Raw genomic sequence first — 14639 nt, forward strand, 5'->3', positions numbered from 1 at the left:
GGAAAATCAAAATGTATACTAGCTGTCTAACAAGCACTAACTAATTTGTTTTGGAACACACCAGAAATCTAGCACAGAAACTAAATGGTCTTATCTAAAAGTACAAATACAAAGTTAGGTTATCAAACCTACTTCGAATTATTTTTTCGTTAATGTTAAAACAAAAAATGGTAGTCAGCAGATTGAAATGGAAGTATCTAAATCGTGTCCTAAAAATATTTTAGAAATATTGCATGTGCAGCAGTGACCAATCCAAAGGATCGTACTACAAAGTGAATTTCTCAAAAAATCTTTACCTGTACTTCGAGTAGGCTAACAGTGGCTGAGACTCATAAGCACGCACGCACGGCAGCACTCACGTTTTCCATTCTGTGGATTTTCAGTGATAAATTATTCTGCATTTATTTAAACAAGGTATTTATTTGTACTCAGCAACTCAGATGCAGAGGTGCCTGTGTTGCAATTCGCTGCACGTGTGTGTGTGTGTGTGTGTGTGTGTGTGTGTGTGTGTGTGTGTGTGGGCGCGTGTGTACGGTACATGTGGAGCGATATCTTTCAACTGTCCAGATTTTCCCAAAATGCCCAGATTTTTGCCTGATAGTTTTCGCCTAGTCATCCTAAAATGTGTGGTTTTCTTTAAAATGAAAGAAGATTGAAATCACTAAATAATGCCAGACGTTTGAGTCTCAGACTTTATATCTTTCAGAAAAATGCGTGCCAATGCAAAAGTTGTTATTCTAGCAGCTTCTGGGTTTATACAAGCAATATTTAAAATCTGTCCCCTTTTGGGTCCTTCTTCGCCACCTATTATTTTTACCTTTGTCCAGAATGATTTCTTATAACAGGTTGAGTAGTATGGGGGGGGGGGGGGGGTCTTCAGTTTTGTTATCTGTATTGATTAATTGTTATCACTTGAGTGAGCGGCTAAAAGTGCAAAATAAATGAGGACTAACCATAAGTAAGCGCACGCTGTCGTAAGCAGCCTATAAATCGCATTATTTAACGATACAAGTGCAGTACAACACAGAAGAATGTTAATTTTCATGCGCAGCTAGGGTCACCACCTATCCTTAGGCGGGATACCTCTCATCTTCTAAGTGCAATAAATCTGGACAAAGCCAGAAAGTGGGGGGAGGCAAAGGCCCCAAAACAGGGACAGAATTTAAATATTGCCCCTATAAACTTAGAACGTTGCTAGAATAACAGGTTTTGTACTATGTATTTTGTGAAGGATATAAAGTCTGAAACTCAAATGTCTGCCATTATTTAGTATTATTTAGTGACGTCAATCTTCAATAATTTGTCAGAAAAACGCAACTTTTATGGGGAACAGACCAAACTACGAGTAAAAATCTGGACATTCTGCGAAAATCTGTACAGTTGAGAGGTAGCCTAAGTCGTGTGAATAAACGGGAAAATGGCAAAATGTCCTGAGATTTTAGAACAAAAATAATTTATGTTTCCTGTAACACTTGTGTCACACAATTGTTTTGCATCTCCTTAATGTTACGTGAAACAACAGAAGAGTGAAGTACTGTCTCTTGCACTGGTTGTGGGAATCGCTTGTCTTCAAACTCTCACGTTTCCAATAAAAAATGTCCCACAAAATTATGACAACCCTATTCATTAGCAGGGACAACGCCTACAGCGCAATGGTGAACGAGCATAGGTGTTAACAGGTATCATTCACTTCATTAGTTCAGTGTGGATCAGAAACATTAACCGTGCAACAGCGACAAGGCTGTCATTAGGAGACACAACCATCTTGTAGTATCTGTTAACATACGGGAAGCTGTGCACGCAGAACCCAGGGATCCTTGCATTAGTTCCAATGGTATCTTTAACATGTTTCTCGTTTTTCTGAGTTTTCTTTTGTTGCTCCAGGCTGCTCACTTCTTATTACCAGCAACATGACATTACGGCACTGATTCGGTCTGGCACAGCACCCCCTTTTACTATGCTCAAGATCTTCTTTTAAACACACTGATAGAGAAATGACTGCAGATGAAGTGCTGCTGCCCAATTTGACAGATGAGTCGGAACTATTGTAGGATCCCCCTGCGGGACCAGCTAACTTTAGTATCCTGGAAAAAACAGCCGAGGGCGCTGTGTTGCAGCTCTCGGCAACTAACCGTGCAGCTCAGCCTGCACTTTTTTTGATGCTAACAGTTTGATATACTTTGTCTACAAAGTTAATAAAGAAGGGCAGAAGCAAGGAAGGGAACGGTAGCGAGCTCTTATCGAGAAATCAGATGGTTGCCGGGCTACCAGGCTGCACTGAGGGGACTTACTAGTAGGGGCTGTCTCCGTTTAAACTTCTGGCTCCTGCTGCTGCTGCCTTCCTTGAGGGAGGGGGAAAGACAGCAAATTCATAGCCTGTGAATGATAAGGCAGCAAGCTATCTTTACTGAAAGCCCTCCTAAACCCCTCCATAACTGCAAAGGAATGTTAGGCACCGGTGAGCTATTAAAGTAGTTGTGAAAACAGCAACGTCTGGAGATGATACAAGACCTTTGGCGGCAACGAAGGAAGTTGGTCCATCAGAAGATGTTACATCTGCAGGGCTACGATAAGAAGGTACAGGAGCCAACGTGTTGTGCAGAGATGTTACAGCAGCGGCGGAGATGGCGTTGCAGACTAGTCACGCACTGCTGCACATTGTGGCTGCTCCTGGAATTTGGGCTTGGAATTCAAGGCGCTAAGGGTAAGGCTTAGTCAGTGCGCGAGATGGGTCCATTTTCCTATAAATGTAATCATTTTATACATTGTAGCATGTGAGTCATATGAGACTTATTGGAGTGTGCCACCAAGGTGGCCAGGCAGCTTCACGTGAAGCAGAAAAATAGTCTTTTCATGGTTGTAAGTTTTGAATCCATCGGTTGCTTGGTTCTTTGCATTTTATCAGTTACCTATATTCCCCCAGCTTAGTTTTGAAAGAAATGTGGTCTTGAAAAGCAACTTGTGATAGACATCTTGAGTCATGTGCTACGGTACTGATGATTGCACCAGTAGTTAGCATGAAATTCCTTTCGTGCAAATTATGTTTATTTATTCAGAGTTATGTGTTTTACTCGTGTGGCGTATCCTTATAATGACACACTCGCATCATTGGCCACTGTGACGTGGAAATGTGTTGCTGTAGTTTGTAGGTGACACATTTAGCTGTGATGTGACTAACGTGTTTTGCCTTGAGTGATGTGTTGAAACGCCTTTTCTGAGAGCTTTGTTAAATTAATGCGAATGAAGCATTCTGGTGCTAAACATTTTAAAAGCTTTCAAGTCGATAAGCAATTTATAGTAATAATAGTTTTTAATAATTCGTTGAGTTCTGTGAGTGATTAGGCGGAATATTTATTTTGCGTAAGGGATGATAAACGAAATTCTGGCCAATTCACCGCTTTCTGTGAGGAGCCTGCTGCAAATGCTGCCTCCTTGACGCTGGAAATACAAAACAGTAAACTGAGCAAAGATGCAGCAGGAAAATAACTGATACATTTAGGCGAGATTGATTAAAGCAGCTTGTGACAATCGAGGGTACAGCCACGCATGTCTAATTGTGTTAGTCCCAAAGAGCTGCCACATGCAGGCTCCTTCTTTTTTCTTAGTTGCTCGTAGTTAATGATGTATTAGCCAAACATTCCATTCCCATCACTTCATTCTGATGTACCACTTTTAAAAGCTGTGCATTACAAATACAACACTGATGATTATGCTTTCCATCAGTACACCAGACACAATGTGCATGCCACTGGATAAATCAAAACATAGCTGACATTTCTTTTAATTCACAGTATTGAAAGTTACACAGGCACACTTAGTTGTAGCAGAGGTAAAATGTACTGGTATGTTTCTTTGACATATAAAGATAGAGCTTTGCTTGCACAACATGTATCAGTCAAAGAAAATATCGCAGTAGTTCATTTATAACCCCTATCCTCCCAAAAAAAGATAGCCAGAAAGAAAAGATACTGACGTATATAATATTTTAAAAAAGGCATTACCTAACAGTTCAGGTTGCATAAGTAATTATAAATATTTTACAGGCACATAGATGTTTCGAAGTTTATTTCTTGCTTTTTGTTGTGGTGGTAGGCTAACATTAATTTTTTCAGTAAGCGTTAAGAAGAACGCATTGTCTGAATGTTTTAAGTCAATTTTTATTTTAAAATCAATCACTGTGACTTGGTCATAAATTTGCACACAGATACACACACACACACACACACACACACACACACACACACACACACACACACACACACACACACACTTTTACTTCTGTAGATTCCAGATTTTACTATAGGGCCATTCTACTTAAGTACATATCCTAAGAGCTTTAGATTAATTTCTTCCTGCTGCTTTCCTGCCCTAATGTCATGTATCCTTTTGCTTGCAACAAAATGTACTTCTGTGGCATAAGGCTGTGCTTTCATAGAAAAGAACTGTTATGGTTTTTGTAAGACAAGCCTCATACTGAAATTAAGTCTGAGTGGAGGAGAGTAGAATTTCCTCAAAAAATGTCTGATATATTGAGCTTATAAAAATATCAGTTTAGTGTTGATATTATTTCAGTATAACATTTAAATGTATTAATGGAAAGCTGAACTTGAGCTGTTTGTCTGTTATTTTTGTAGAATAAGAGCGGTTATAAAATGTTTTAGCTCATAGGTTTTGGTCTATGGGTTAAGAATGTGTCAGTAATATGGTTTTAAACATTTTATGTACTGATATTATCTAGATCACTTTATGTAAGACTGGATTAGAGTTTATCAATATTTTAGATTTAATGAATTTGCTGGTTTGTTTTGGTAATGCTCTAGATATTCTGTTCAGGTATGAACACAGCTGAAAATAAATAAGTGATGCTAAAAAATGATTCACACATTTTGGTTTAGTTATTTGCTGATGTTTCAGACTTGATAAAGACATATGCAGCATTTAATTTGCAAATGCTGCATAAAGTGATATATTTTGTACTTGAGAAGGCAACAGTGTGACTACAGAAGACCCTGCTCTTTTTATTAGAAGCATACTTTGATTTAAGGTGCATAATGTAATTAGTAAGACTTCTGGGTAAAAGTGTTAGATTTTATTTTCTAGTTGATCTAACTGTTTTTCATTTTGATGACATGTTATTTTTGTATGCGCAGTTTGTGTGACATTTCACAAAATGCATGGTGGTTACTTTTAGATTAGCCCATACATTTTTCATTTAGTATCTAAAATCTCAACATATGTATTATATAGTCTAAAATAGGTATTAGAGTTCAGTAGGTCAGTATATTTGAGTCCGGACCACTGAAGGAAAGTTTTTTTGCAGGATTTAAGTATTATACATGGGATCTATAAGAAAGAAAAATGGTTTTCTGATTGATTTTGATGTATGTGATGGTAATTAGATGAGCATGGAGTGGAGACAGGAGACTAATACATAAAGGTATGTATCAACACTTTTATGCAAATTACTTTGGTGACAATGCATAAAGAAACTGTTTGCTTCCCTTTAGTAAGTTGAAGTGTTTTAAGTATTAAAAACTGCAAGAATGAGTTTTAACAGAATATTTTAATACCCATTTGTGACTTGCACATCCTGTGTCCAGCACACTGATGCTGGCCCAATGCTGGAATAGCTATAGGGAATTCGCCAGCCTATGGACAGCTGTTCTTCCTGAAAGGTGAAGGCTGTTGAAATTTAAAACTGTATAAAAATGAAACAATCTGAGACATCTAAGTAGCCAGGACAGAAATGCAGTCAATTTAGGAGCAGACTGTTTTTACTAAACTGATACTTTTGGATTTTTTTGGATACTTTTATTTATTATTTATTTATTTATTTGCAATTTGATTACTGGGGAAGTCCACTGGGCTGAATTGACCCATTTTTAGTGGAGTACCGGAGAGAAAAGCTCCAAGAGCTCTTTCATGGCAGAATCAACAGCACAATCCTACTAACACAGTGAAACTGGCCAACTTCAGTTTATCATCAGAGGATCATGCCAGTGCAGGTGCTTTGCACCTTGGTGAAAGGAACATCCCTCCATCCTGAAATACAGAGGCCATGAAGCTTCTTATATTAAGTGGGGGTTGCAGTGGAGCACAGGGCACAGCAAAGTCATGTTATGAAGCATAATTTCTGCCATTCTAATACGTACCACTGTTTTGACGTTGCTATAACACACCACCCATCCTTGCAGAATCTGGAACTATAATCTAACTTTGCCTCATGCTGTTCATACTGACTTTGCTTGAGTGCACAAGTGACCATAAATTTTTGAGTACTTAGTCCTTTTTATTGATAGACTCAAACATTAATAGCAATGCCTTCCAGACCTCCTTGAGTCTTACTTTAGAGGCAAACCAAGTCTTACTTTAGAGGCTAACCAAGATGTATGACTACAAAGAGAACAATCACAGTGGAACATGACTTTACTGACACTAGAAAACTACTAATGTAAAACATCTGTAATGCTTGCTTTTTGATAGGAGACACTTACTGTTGGGTTATCTAGCATTTCATTTACTGGCTAAAAGGAGGACAAGAGGGTAGGTTTCCTAAACTCAAGACAAAACTCAGCTCTGGAGTTTAATAACCCTAGTGTAACAAAGTGATTCAGAATGGAGGCTCTGAACCAAGTACTCATGAATAATTAACTGAGCATTTGGTAAGCATGCCAGGCTGAAAGGTGACTGAACAGATATCTCTCACACAATAAATCATTGTTCTTGATATTCTAATACTGTAGTTACATCAGGAGTTGTTAGCAATCACTGAGAAGTGCAGGAGAGGGCATGAAAAGAAATTTGCTGTAATATGTAATAGAAATAGCAAGTATGGGTGCCAGAAAGATTGTAGCTGTACAAAGCTGCTGCAGGCCAGATTCAATAAAGCCTACACTAACGGTACACTAAGTATGCATGATATCTATTTAAGAACATTCTTATCATATTTTTTGTGCGTTCTAGTCACTTAGAAAGATTTCACTACGTGTACATGTAGTCTACACTTTATGGTAACCTTTATGAATACGTGTCAGTATTTAAAGCTGCAAGAATATCAGTAAGAAAACTAAAATTAGGAGGAAGAAGGTGTGAGTTATGTCTGTGTTGTCTGTTCACTCAGAATGGTGTACAAGTTAGTGTACACTTAGTGTAGGCTTTTCTGTGTGCAAAAGGTATGAATCAGCAGGACTTCCTGCTTTGCACTTTAGTGTTGCAAATCCAGTTTTATGAATTCATTTTAAACTTACTGGAGATCATAATGTCATAAGGTGCTTGCAGTCAACAAACCCAGTTGTCTGAACAATGATCTGTCATCTTGCCTTATGTCTATTTGTAGTAAACCCCCATGAGTCTGAGTATAAGATTTTCTGAATACTGCCCATCTGTTTGTTGGTTTATTTATCTATGCTTATTTAGTCAGTATTTACTGAATTTTTATTTTGTTCTTTTGGGTCAAACGTGACTTTTTTTTCTGACAAGTGATGTGCCCCACATTTTGGCTTCTGAAGTATATTTCTGTCTTAAACTGGGGTATTCTAACTTTTACTTATCTTTCCAGACATCTTGCTTAAAAAACACAGTGAGTTTTGAACAATTCCTCATGCACATTTTATTGTGTGAGGGCAGAAAGCAAACTTCTTTAGCTCTGATTTTAATTGAGAAGACAGATGACTGGTAAGGGAATTAACATTTTATTCAGAAGTTTTCCTCTTATGGATAGTAACATACAAGCAATCAAAATGTTTTTCAGTCCCTTTATTTAGTCTTATACGCAGGTCAGGCATATTTTTATCACCCAGAGGAGAAGTTGTAGATAGCAATTAATAAAGAGCTGAAGGACATTATCTGGGAGGGGAAGATGGTAAGAGCCAAGTGGGATAAGCTGATTCTTCCAGTAGAAAAGGGCAGATTGGGATTACCCCAATTTGAAGGGGTATTTCAGAGCTACACAGTTAAGGCTTCTATACATAGCTCAAGCAGAAAACTATAATTCAAAGTGGAAAGGGATGATGTTGAAACAGTGGGAAGCTTGGGAAACAAGGAGAGACTGGGGTTTTGGATGCACTGTTTTAAGGAGAATAACAATAATCATACATAATATTATATCCATAATGTAACAGAAAGTATTCTAAGAACTAAGCCAATACAGGAATGGAGAAAGGAGATTCTTCCACTAGGGATGACTACAATTAGGATATAGACAATAGGCAAGAGGGGCTGTAATTTATTGGAGAAAACTGCCAAAGGAACCAAGGTATTAGGAGCAAATAACTAAAGAGTGAGAGGTAATAGAATGAGAAGAAGCCAAGAATTTATTAGGACTGCAGTTAAGAAATTGCCTTCCCTATCAAGGACTGATATCAGAATATAAGCAAAGAGAAAGACATGGGGGGGGGGTCGTAAATGAAAGACCAGCACTAGTAGATGTTCTAGTAGACTCTAGAACATAATTTGCCATTAAAAAATGAATAATTAGTAGACCATATAAAATATTGCATAACTATAAGAATTAATCATGGGAGATTAGAAAGGATTGGGAAGCAAGATTAGATAAGTAATTCACAAAGAAACAATGGGAGGATATATGTATCTTTCCCAAATATGCAACAAGATCTAGAAGATTTACACTTTTTACATGGAAATGTTTACATAGATATTTTTATACCTCAAGTAGACTCCAGAGAATTTTTCCTCAGGTAGACCGAAAATGTTGGAGGTGTGATAGGAAATAAAACGGTATTTGGGAACATATTTTCTGGGAGTGCTGTGGGTTGGCAGACTTTAAGGATTCTCTGCAGGATGCACTGTTGGAGATGCTGGGTGGGCAGATTGGTTTGACAAGGGAGATGATTTTTCTGAGCTATGATACAGAATCGGAATTGCCTGGACATGGTAAGGTCTTGCTGTGTCTAATAATGGTGGCTGCCAAAAAAGCAATTACTGGAAAATGGAAATCAAAATCTAAACCATCTATACTGAAAGTAGTGAATACAGTAACAGAGATAAAACAACTGGAATTGAGATCTTTAGAAAAGAGTAGTGAGCAAACTGAAAAAAATGGGAATTGTGGGAACAATGCATACAGGGGAAGAATGAGGTTTAAAAGATGGCAAGGATTTAGTGAGCTATTTAATGTTTGACTGAAAATGGTTGGGTAGATAATAAATGATGTATGATATTTGCAACTGGGAGTGTCTCATTAGGGTTTGTTATGTAAAATGCTTGCAATTAGGATTGTGTCGGTGTGATTTGTGTTCTTTTATATAAATGTATGATTACTTATGTCGTAAGTGATGGTTTAATAAAGATGTTTCATGTTTAAGAAAAATGGTTTAGGAATCGAATAGTTTATATAATGTTGTTTAGGTTATGTGATTGTTGTTGTTGTTTCTTTCGGCTTTTCCTGGTTAGGGGTCACCACAGCGGAACTCCGGTCCGCTAATGATTGGTAGTTGATTTTTACGTGCCGATAGCAATATATGTAAAGTATAATGTTTGTTAATGTTAATTTGCTAATACAGTTTGATGACTTTTGTGCAAATGTAAATTTGCCTATGTCACATATGATAATTCAATAAAGGTGTTTAAAAAAAAAAAAAAGAATTTTCCCTCTTACTTCACAGCAGGGACTTTGAAGACACAAAGAAGAAAAGATACTGTACATAAAAGTTAAAAGAGAACAACTGTTAGTGATACTGTATCCCATCTTCTCTGTGTGTATAAATATAATCTGTAATATATGTGCCCATGTATCATAATACAAGTAACATCACTTTAATACTAGTAAATGGAGGTAAATGAAGATTTCAAGAGACATGCTGTTAAAGTAAAGCTCATAATACAGGAGATTTAGATACTTAATGATACTTGTTTTGCAGTGCAGTGTCTGGCTGGGTATCTCATAAATAGCACTGAATATTGAAAAAATAGTTAATTTCATGTATTCTTGGTTTTACTTCTTCAGAATGTAAAATTAATTATGGAATGGATAGGAACACTGAAAGGTAATGCTTGGGAAATTAACACTTCATTTGGGTCATTATCTAAACAATGTAGCATGCCGTAAACCAAAATCCCTGGAAAACTCATAACATAAAATAATATTCAGTAAGGTATTGCATGGTGGTGTTACATTTGTTCACTTCACATCTCAGTAGTAGTAAATAATGACATTGAAGATAATGGTGTAGACTTAAAAATACCCTCCCTGAATTAAACCTAAACTGGCTTTCATATTCTATGGCAAATAATAAACAGTTTCATCTGGATGAATAAACTAGAGCATGTGGTATTTACCATACACTTGTGTAGTGTTCAGCCTCATATTTAGAAGATACTTAGTACTGATTTCAGATCAAACATTCCAGCTGGCAAGACTGGAGAAAAAGATCATAGGAGGTTACTAGGCTAATGGCCCGGGGCCCTAACATGCCTAGCCAAGAGTTTATCCCCAAAAAAGAAACATCAGTCAGCACCTGTCACCCCTGTCAGTGAGGGACAAAGGTAGAACCCCTGGGACAAATTTGTGGCTTCCCATTCACTCATCAAGATTGCGCTTGAAGAGGGTCAGCGAGGTACTCTGTTTGACATGTATGGGAAGTCTATTCCAGAGACAAGGCAGCCTCTGGGAGACAAACCTGTCTCTCCAGCAGGTTTTGTTGATGTTGCATATTAGATTTAGGCCTTTCGAATGGGTAATGCGCAAGGAGTTAGGCTTACGGATATGGAGCATCTCTAGTAGGGCAGGCTCTGAGTTTGGCTTGTAGACAAGCCACAGATCACTTATGAGCAATCTGTATGATACTGAGTAAAGTGATAGTGATTTGAGCCTGTCTGCATAGGACAGGTATTGGAGGCTATGGATTCTCTTTTTGAGGTATTTATGTGGCCTTTCCAGTTGGTGCAGGTGTTTGGAGAGATACACACCGAACGGGGCATTATATTCAATTATAGGCCTAATAAGGGAGGAGTACAGAGAAGTAATAACCTCCCTTTTTCTGGATGCAGTCCCTTTACTTTTGAGATGAAGCAAGTAAAAGGCTTTTCTGACCACTGCCTCTACATGATGGTCGAATGTGAGATTGTTGTCAACCTGAGTACCCAGATCTCTCACCACAGGTTGTGTGCTAAGGGGGTTGTCGTTTATGTGGTAATCAGAAGGGGCCGTGTTTTTGACGAATGATATTTTTTTTTGCGTTTAACTTAAGGCAATGACATTGGCACCAGTTAGTTGTTGCTGTGAGACCCATTTGCAGTATGTTAACATCATTTGGGGAGTCAATGACAGCACCCAACTTACAGTCATCTGCAAACTTGGTCAGCCACAGGCCATTTGTCTTTGCCTAGACCTCCAAGAAGTAGATGTCAAAGAGTAGAGGTCCCAGGACAGATCCCTGGGGAACACCAATAGTGACAGGTTGGCTGTCAGAGGTGGTGGCACCTATTTTGACCTTGTGGGGCCTATCAGTGAGACAGTTGGTCACCCACCTGATAAGACAGAGATTTACGCATAAGACAGGGATTTACGCTAAGCTGAGTTAGCTTTTCAATGCTGCTCGAGTGGGGATTGTGTCAAAGGCCTTGGCCAAGTCAAGGTAAGCTGTATGTACTGATTTTCCCTCATCCAGGGCCTTGGTGACAGTCTCAAAGAAATCAACCAGTTTCAACAGGCAAGATCTGCCCCTGACAAATCTGAATTGGGCGGGGTCAAGCTCTTGGAGATTGCCTATGTCCTTGTTTAGGAGATCCATAATATTACAATCCATGGCTTTACAGATCAGACTTGTCAAGGTAATGGGGCGATAGTTTTCTGGGTCAGTAGTGGCATCACCTTTGTGCAAGGGGATGACAATGGCAGTTCCTACTCTGCTGGACCGAAGCCTGTAATTTGGCTGTAGCTGAATAGGGTGCTCAATGGTGAAGCTAGTTTTTGCTGGTGTAGAATACAGCCTGGGATGCTATCAGGTCCCATGGAAGCTGTGTTCTTTGCTTTGGATAGGGCTCCTAACACTTGATCTATGGAGATGTGAGGTGCGGAACAAGTATTAGGGATGTCAAATGGGATTTTGAGGGGGACAGGGGTAGGGGTGAAGTTTGTGCTGAAGCTATCAGCTAGCAGGTTGGCTAAGTCAACAGAATCAGTGTAAGTGGTACCATTAAGTACTAATTTGGAACAAATCTGGACTTTGCCATGGGGGTTCCTGACATAGCTGAAGAAGGTTTTGTGGTTTCCTTTTGCTTCAGAGGCTAGTTTCAATTCATAATTGGCTTTGGAGGCTTTCACTAGTGATCTAATGTGCTGTTGAGGCAGAGGAGGGAGTTTTTCCAATTTGGAATTTGTTCCTTTGTACCCTTGGACATCAGTTTCTTCATTTTGTTGTAAAGCCTGTTGACAGAGGATGTCCACCAGGCAGGTTTGTGTTTCCATGAGGAGCAAAGAAAATATAAATCAGAATACCAAACCTATCATAAAGAATCCTGAGTGATAAATTACCAACATTTATTTGCCTGAACTGCTGGTTTCTACAGGGAAATTGTATGAAACAGTAAGGAGGTTACATTCACTTTTAGCAGTCGGACAGTATTTGTCATAGGATTGCTTGCTGTTAACAGGAAGCTACTGCAAATATCACATTACCATTTTTTTTAGAATTAAACATTTCTGCATCTGTAAAGTTGAAATATGCACAATATTCTATTGTGGTATGGATATGAGAGTAACATTCACAACAAGACAGATATAAGGCACTTAGTGGATGGGGAACAGTAAAAATTGAAATAGAAATAATGTAGTACATTTCAGAAAAAAAAATTTAAGATAAAATGTTTAGGACAATTATCTCAGTACATCATTATGGATTATCAAAAGATTGGGGTCATTTATATCAAAGTCAGTAGTAAGGTCAGCACCTGAATGTTTCTTGTATTGCAAAGTATCACATTTGAAGTTAAGGTAACTTTGCAGAGCAGTGGCCATTGTCCCTTTTCCATTTGTCACCTTGTCTCTTTTCCATTTGCCACTTTCTAGCATGGAGGTTCCTGTAAAGGAGAACATTGCTTATGCGTTTGCTGTTTAATCAGCATAATTACCTGCCTTTTATTCAGTGATTGACAGTGAGACTGAATAAAAGACAGGTAATTATACTGATTTAACAGCAAAAGCATAAGCTATGGTCTCCCTTATATGAACCTCCATGCTAGAAATTGAAAAAGTATGCACATGTTAACAGAAAACATGTCTACTGTTAACATCTGCATACTTTTTCAACTTTGACTTGAATTTTGAATTTGGCTTCTTAAACTAATTTCCTTTTGGAAGTTAAAGTGGATGATCCAATGTTAAAAGAGACTGTCTTTGATTTGGAATTAGATTTTAATAAAAGTTGTGCAATAAAGTGTCTAGTGGTGCTCCAGGGTGTGTTGTGGTATTTTCTAACAAAAACGTGTAGCTATTATTATGCTGCATTGTAAAAATATAAGGTTGTAGATGAAATTCACGTCTTTAAGTCATTGTTAGAGGTTTATATTTAGTGTTTTGTGCTAAAAACGCTGGTTTATTACATGTTAATACACAAGGCACAGCAAAACACTATGACTAAGCACTTTCAAAGTGCTTAGTCATAGTGTTTTGCTGTGCCTTGTGTATTAACATTTAATAAACCAGCATTGTTAGCATGAAGCTCATGTATGCCAGTCAAATTCTGTTTTGTTTTGTTTTGTTTATTCAAGTTTTTAGTTTTTGAAGTATTTTTGTTTAGATTTAGTGTTATTCATGATGATGTCTAGTGGTTTATGATTTATCAGAGGAAATGCTTATAAATAGAAATATAAAAGAAAATACACACAGTTCCACCCTATGGTTAAAGCTTCTTTTGTAGTCTAGAAGTAAATTTTCAGCATTGTTCAAGATCATGGCTAGTTTATGCACATTTCTCGTTACGATGATTTTGCAATACAAAGGCGCCAGGACCTACTGGTTTGACATCCACAATAAGCTATTATCTTTTGAACGGTAGTAGTTAATGAAATCAGAGATGTTTTTAGAGTTTATATAGCTTCTTGGCAGACTTGGTTCCATTACCACTATATATTCTTCTTTGCAAAATGATGCAAGAGTTTCAGTTGTGGTAACAAAATCTAGTAAAAGAGTTGTACAAAAGTTATTCAGGCTTATATTCTAAAAGCTGTTGGGTATCTTCTTGGTAATGCTTGGTGAGTTGACATTTATTTTCTTGGAATCAGATGAAATCATACCTTTCAAATGTCTAGATTTGTGCATCATATTTTTGAGTTGTTCCTCATAAAATCTGTAGTTTTCTGGATTTATGTGGCAAATCAGTGAGTATTGAATTCACTAAATCATGACAGGAATTTGAGTTTCAGACTTCATGTCCTGCAGACAATGCATATTAACACAAGACATTTTATTCTAGCCACTTTCTAAGTATATAAGACCGATATTTAATATTTGTTCTTATTATTTGTCCCCCCATTATTTTTGGCTTTGTCTAGATTTTTTGAGCTATGAAGTTGCAAGCTATGGATGAAATACCATTTAATGAGAATGCAAATGCATAAGACGCAAACTTTGACTTGTCAAATGCATCCTTCATCTTGTTTAATGTAAATTCACATTTTTT

The 14639-nt window shown here is 37.6% G+C and overlaps 1 protein-coding gene across 1 annotated transcript in view; it reads left to right on the forward strand.

Moving 5' to 3' along the window:
- Positions 1-1752: 1752 nt before the first annotated feature.
- ROR1 (receptor tyrosine kinase like orphan receptor 1) overlaps positions 1753-14639 on the forward strand; it is a 1703739-nt gene continuing 1690852 nt past the window's right edge. The window contains exon 1 of the mRNA XM_044085558.1: positions 1753-2704. Coding sequence (XP_043941493.1) covers positions 2500-2704 — 205 coding nt within the window. The 5' untranslated portion in view covers positions 1753-2499. The remainder of the gene's footprint in view (positions 2705-14639) is intronic.

The sequence above is a fragment of the Protopterus annectens genome, chromosome 10.part0 (assembly GCF_019279795.1).
Source record: "Protopterus annectens isolate FY-2018-M chromosome 10.part0, PAN1.0, whole genome shotgun sequence".
NCBI classification, from domain to species: domain Eukaryota; kingdom Metazoa; phylum Chordata; order Ceratodontiformes; family Protopteridae; genus Protopterus; species Protopterus annectens.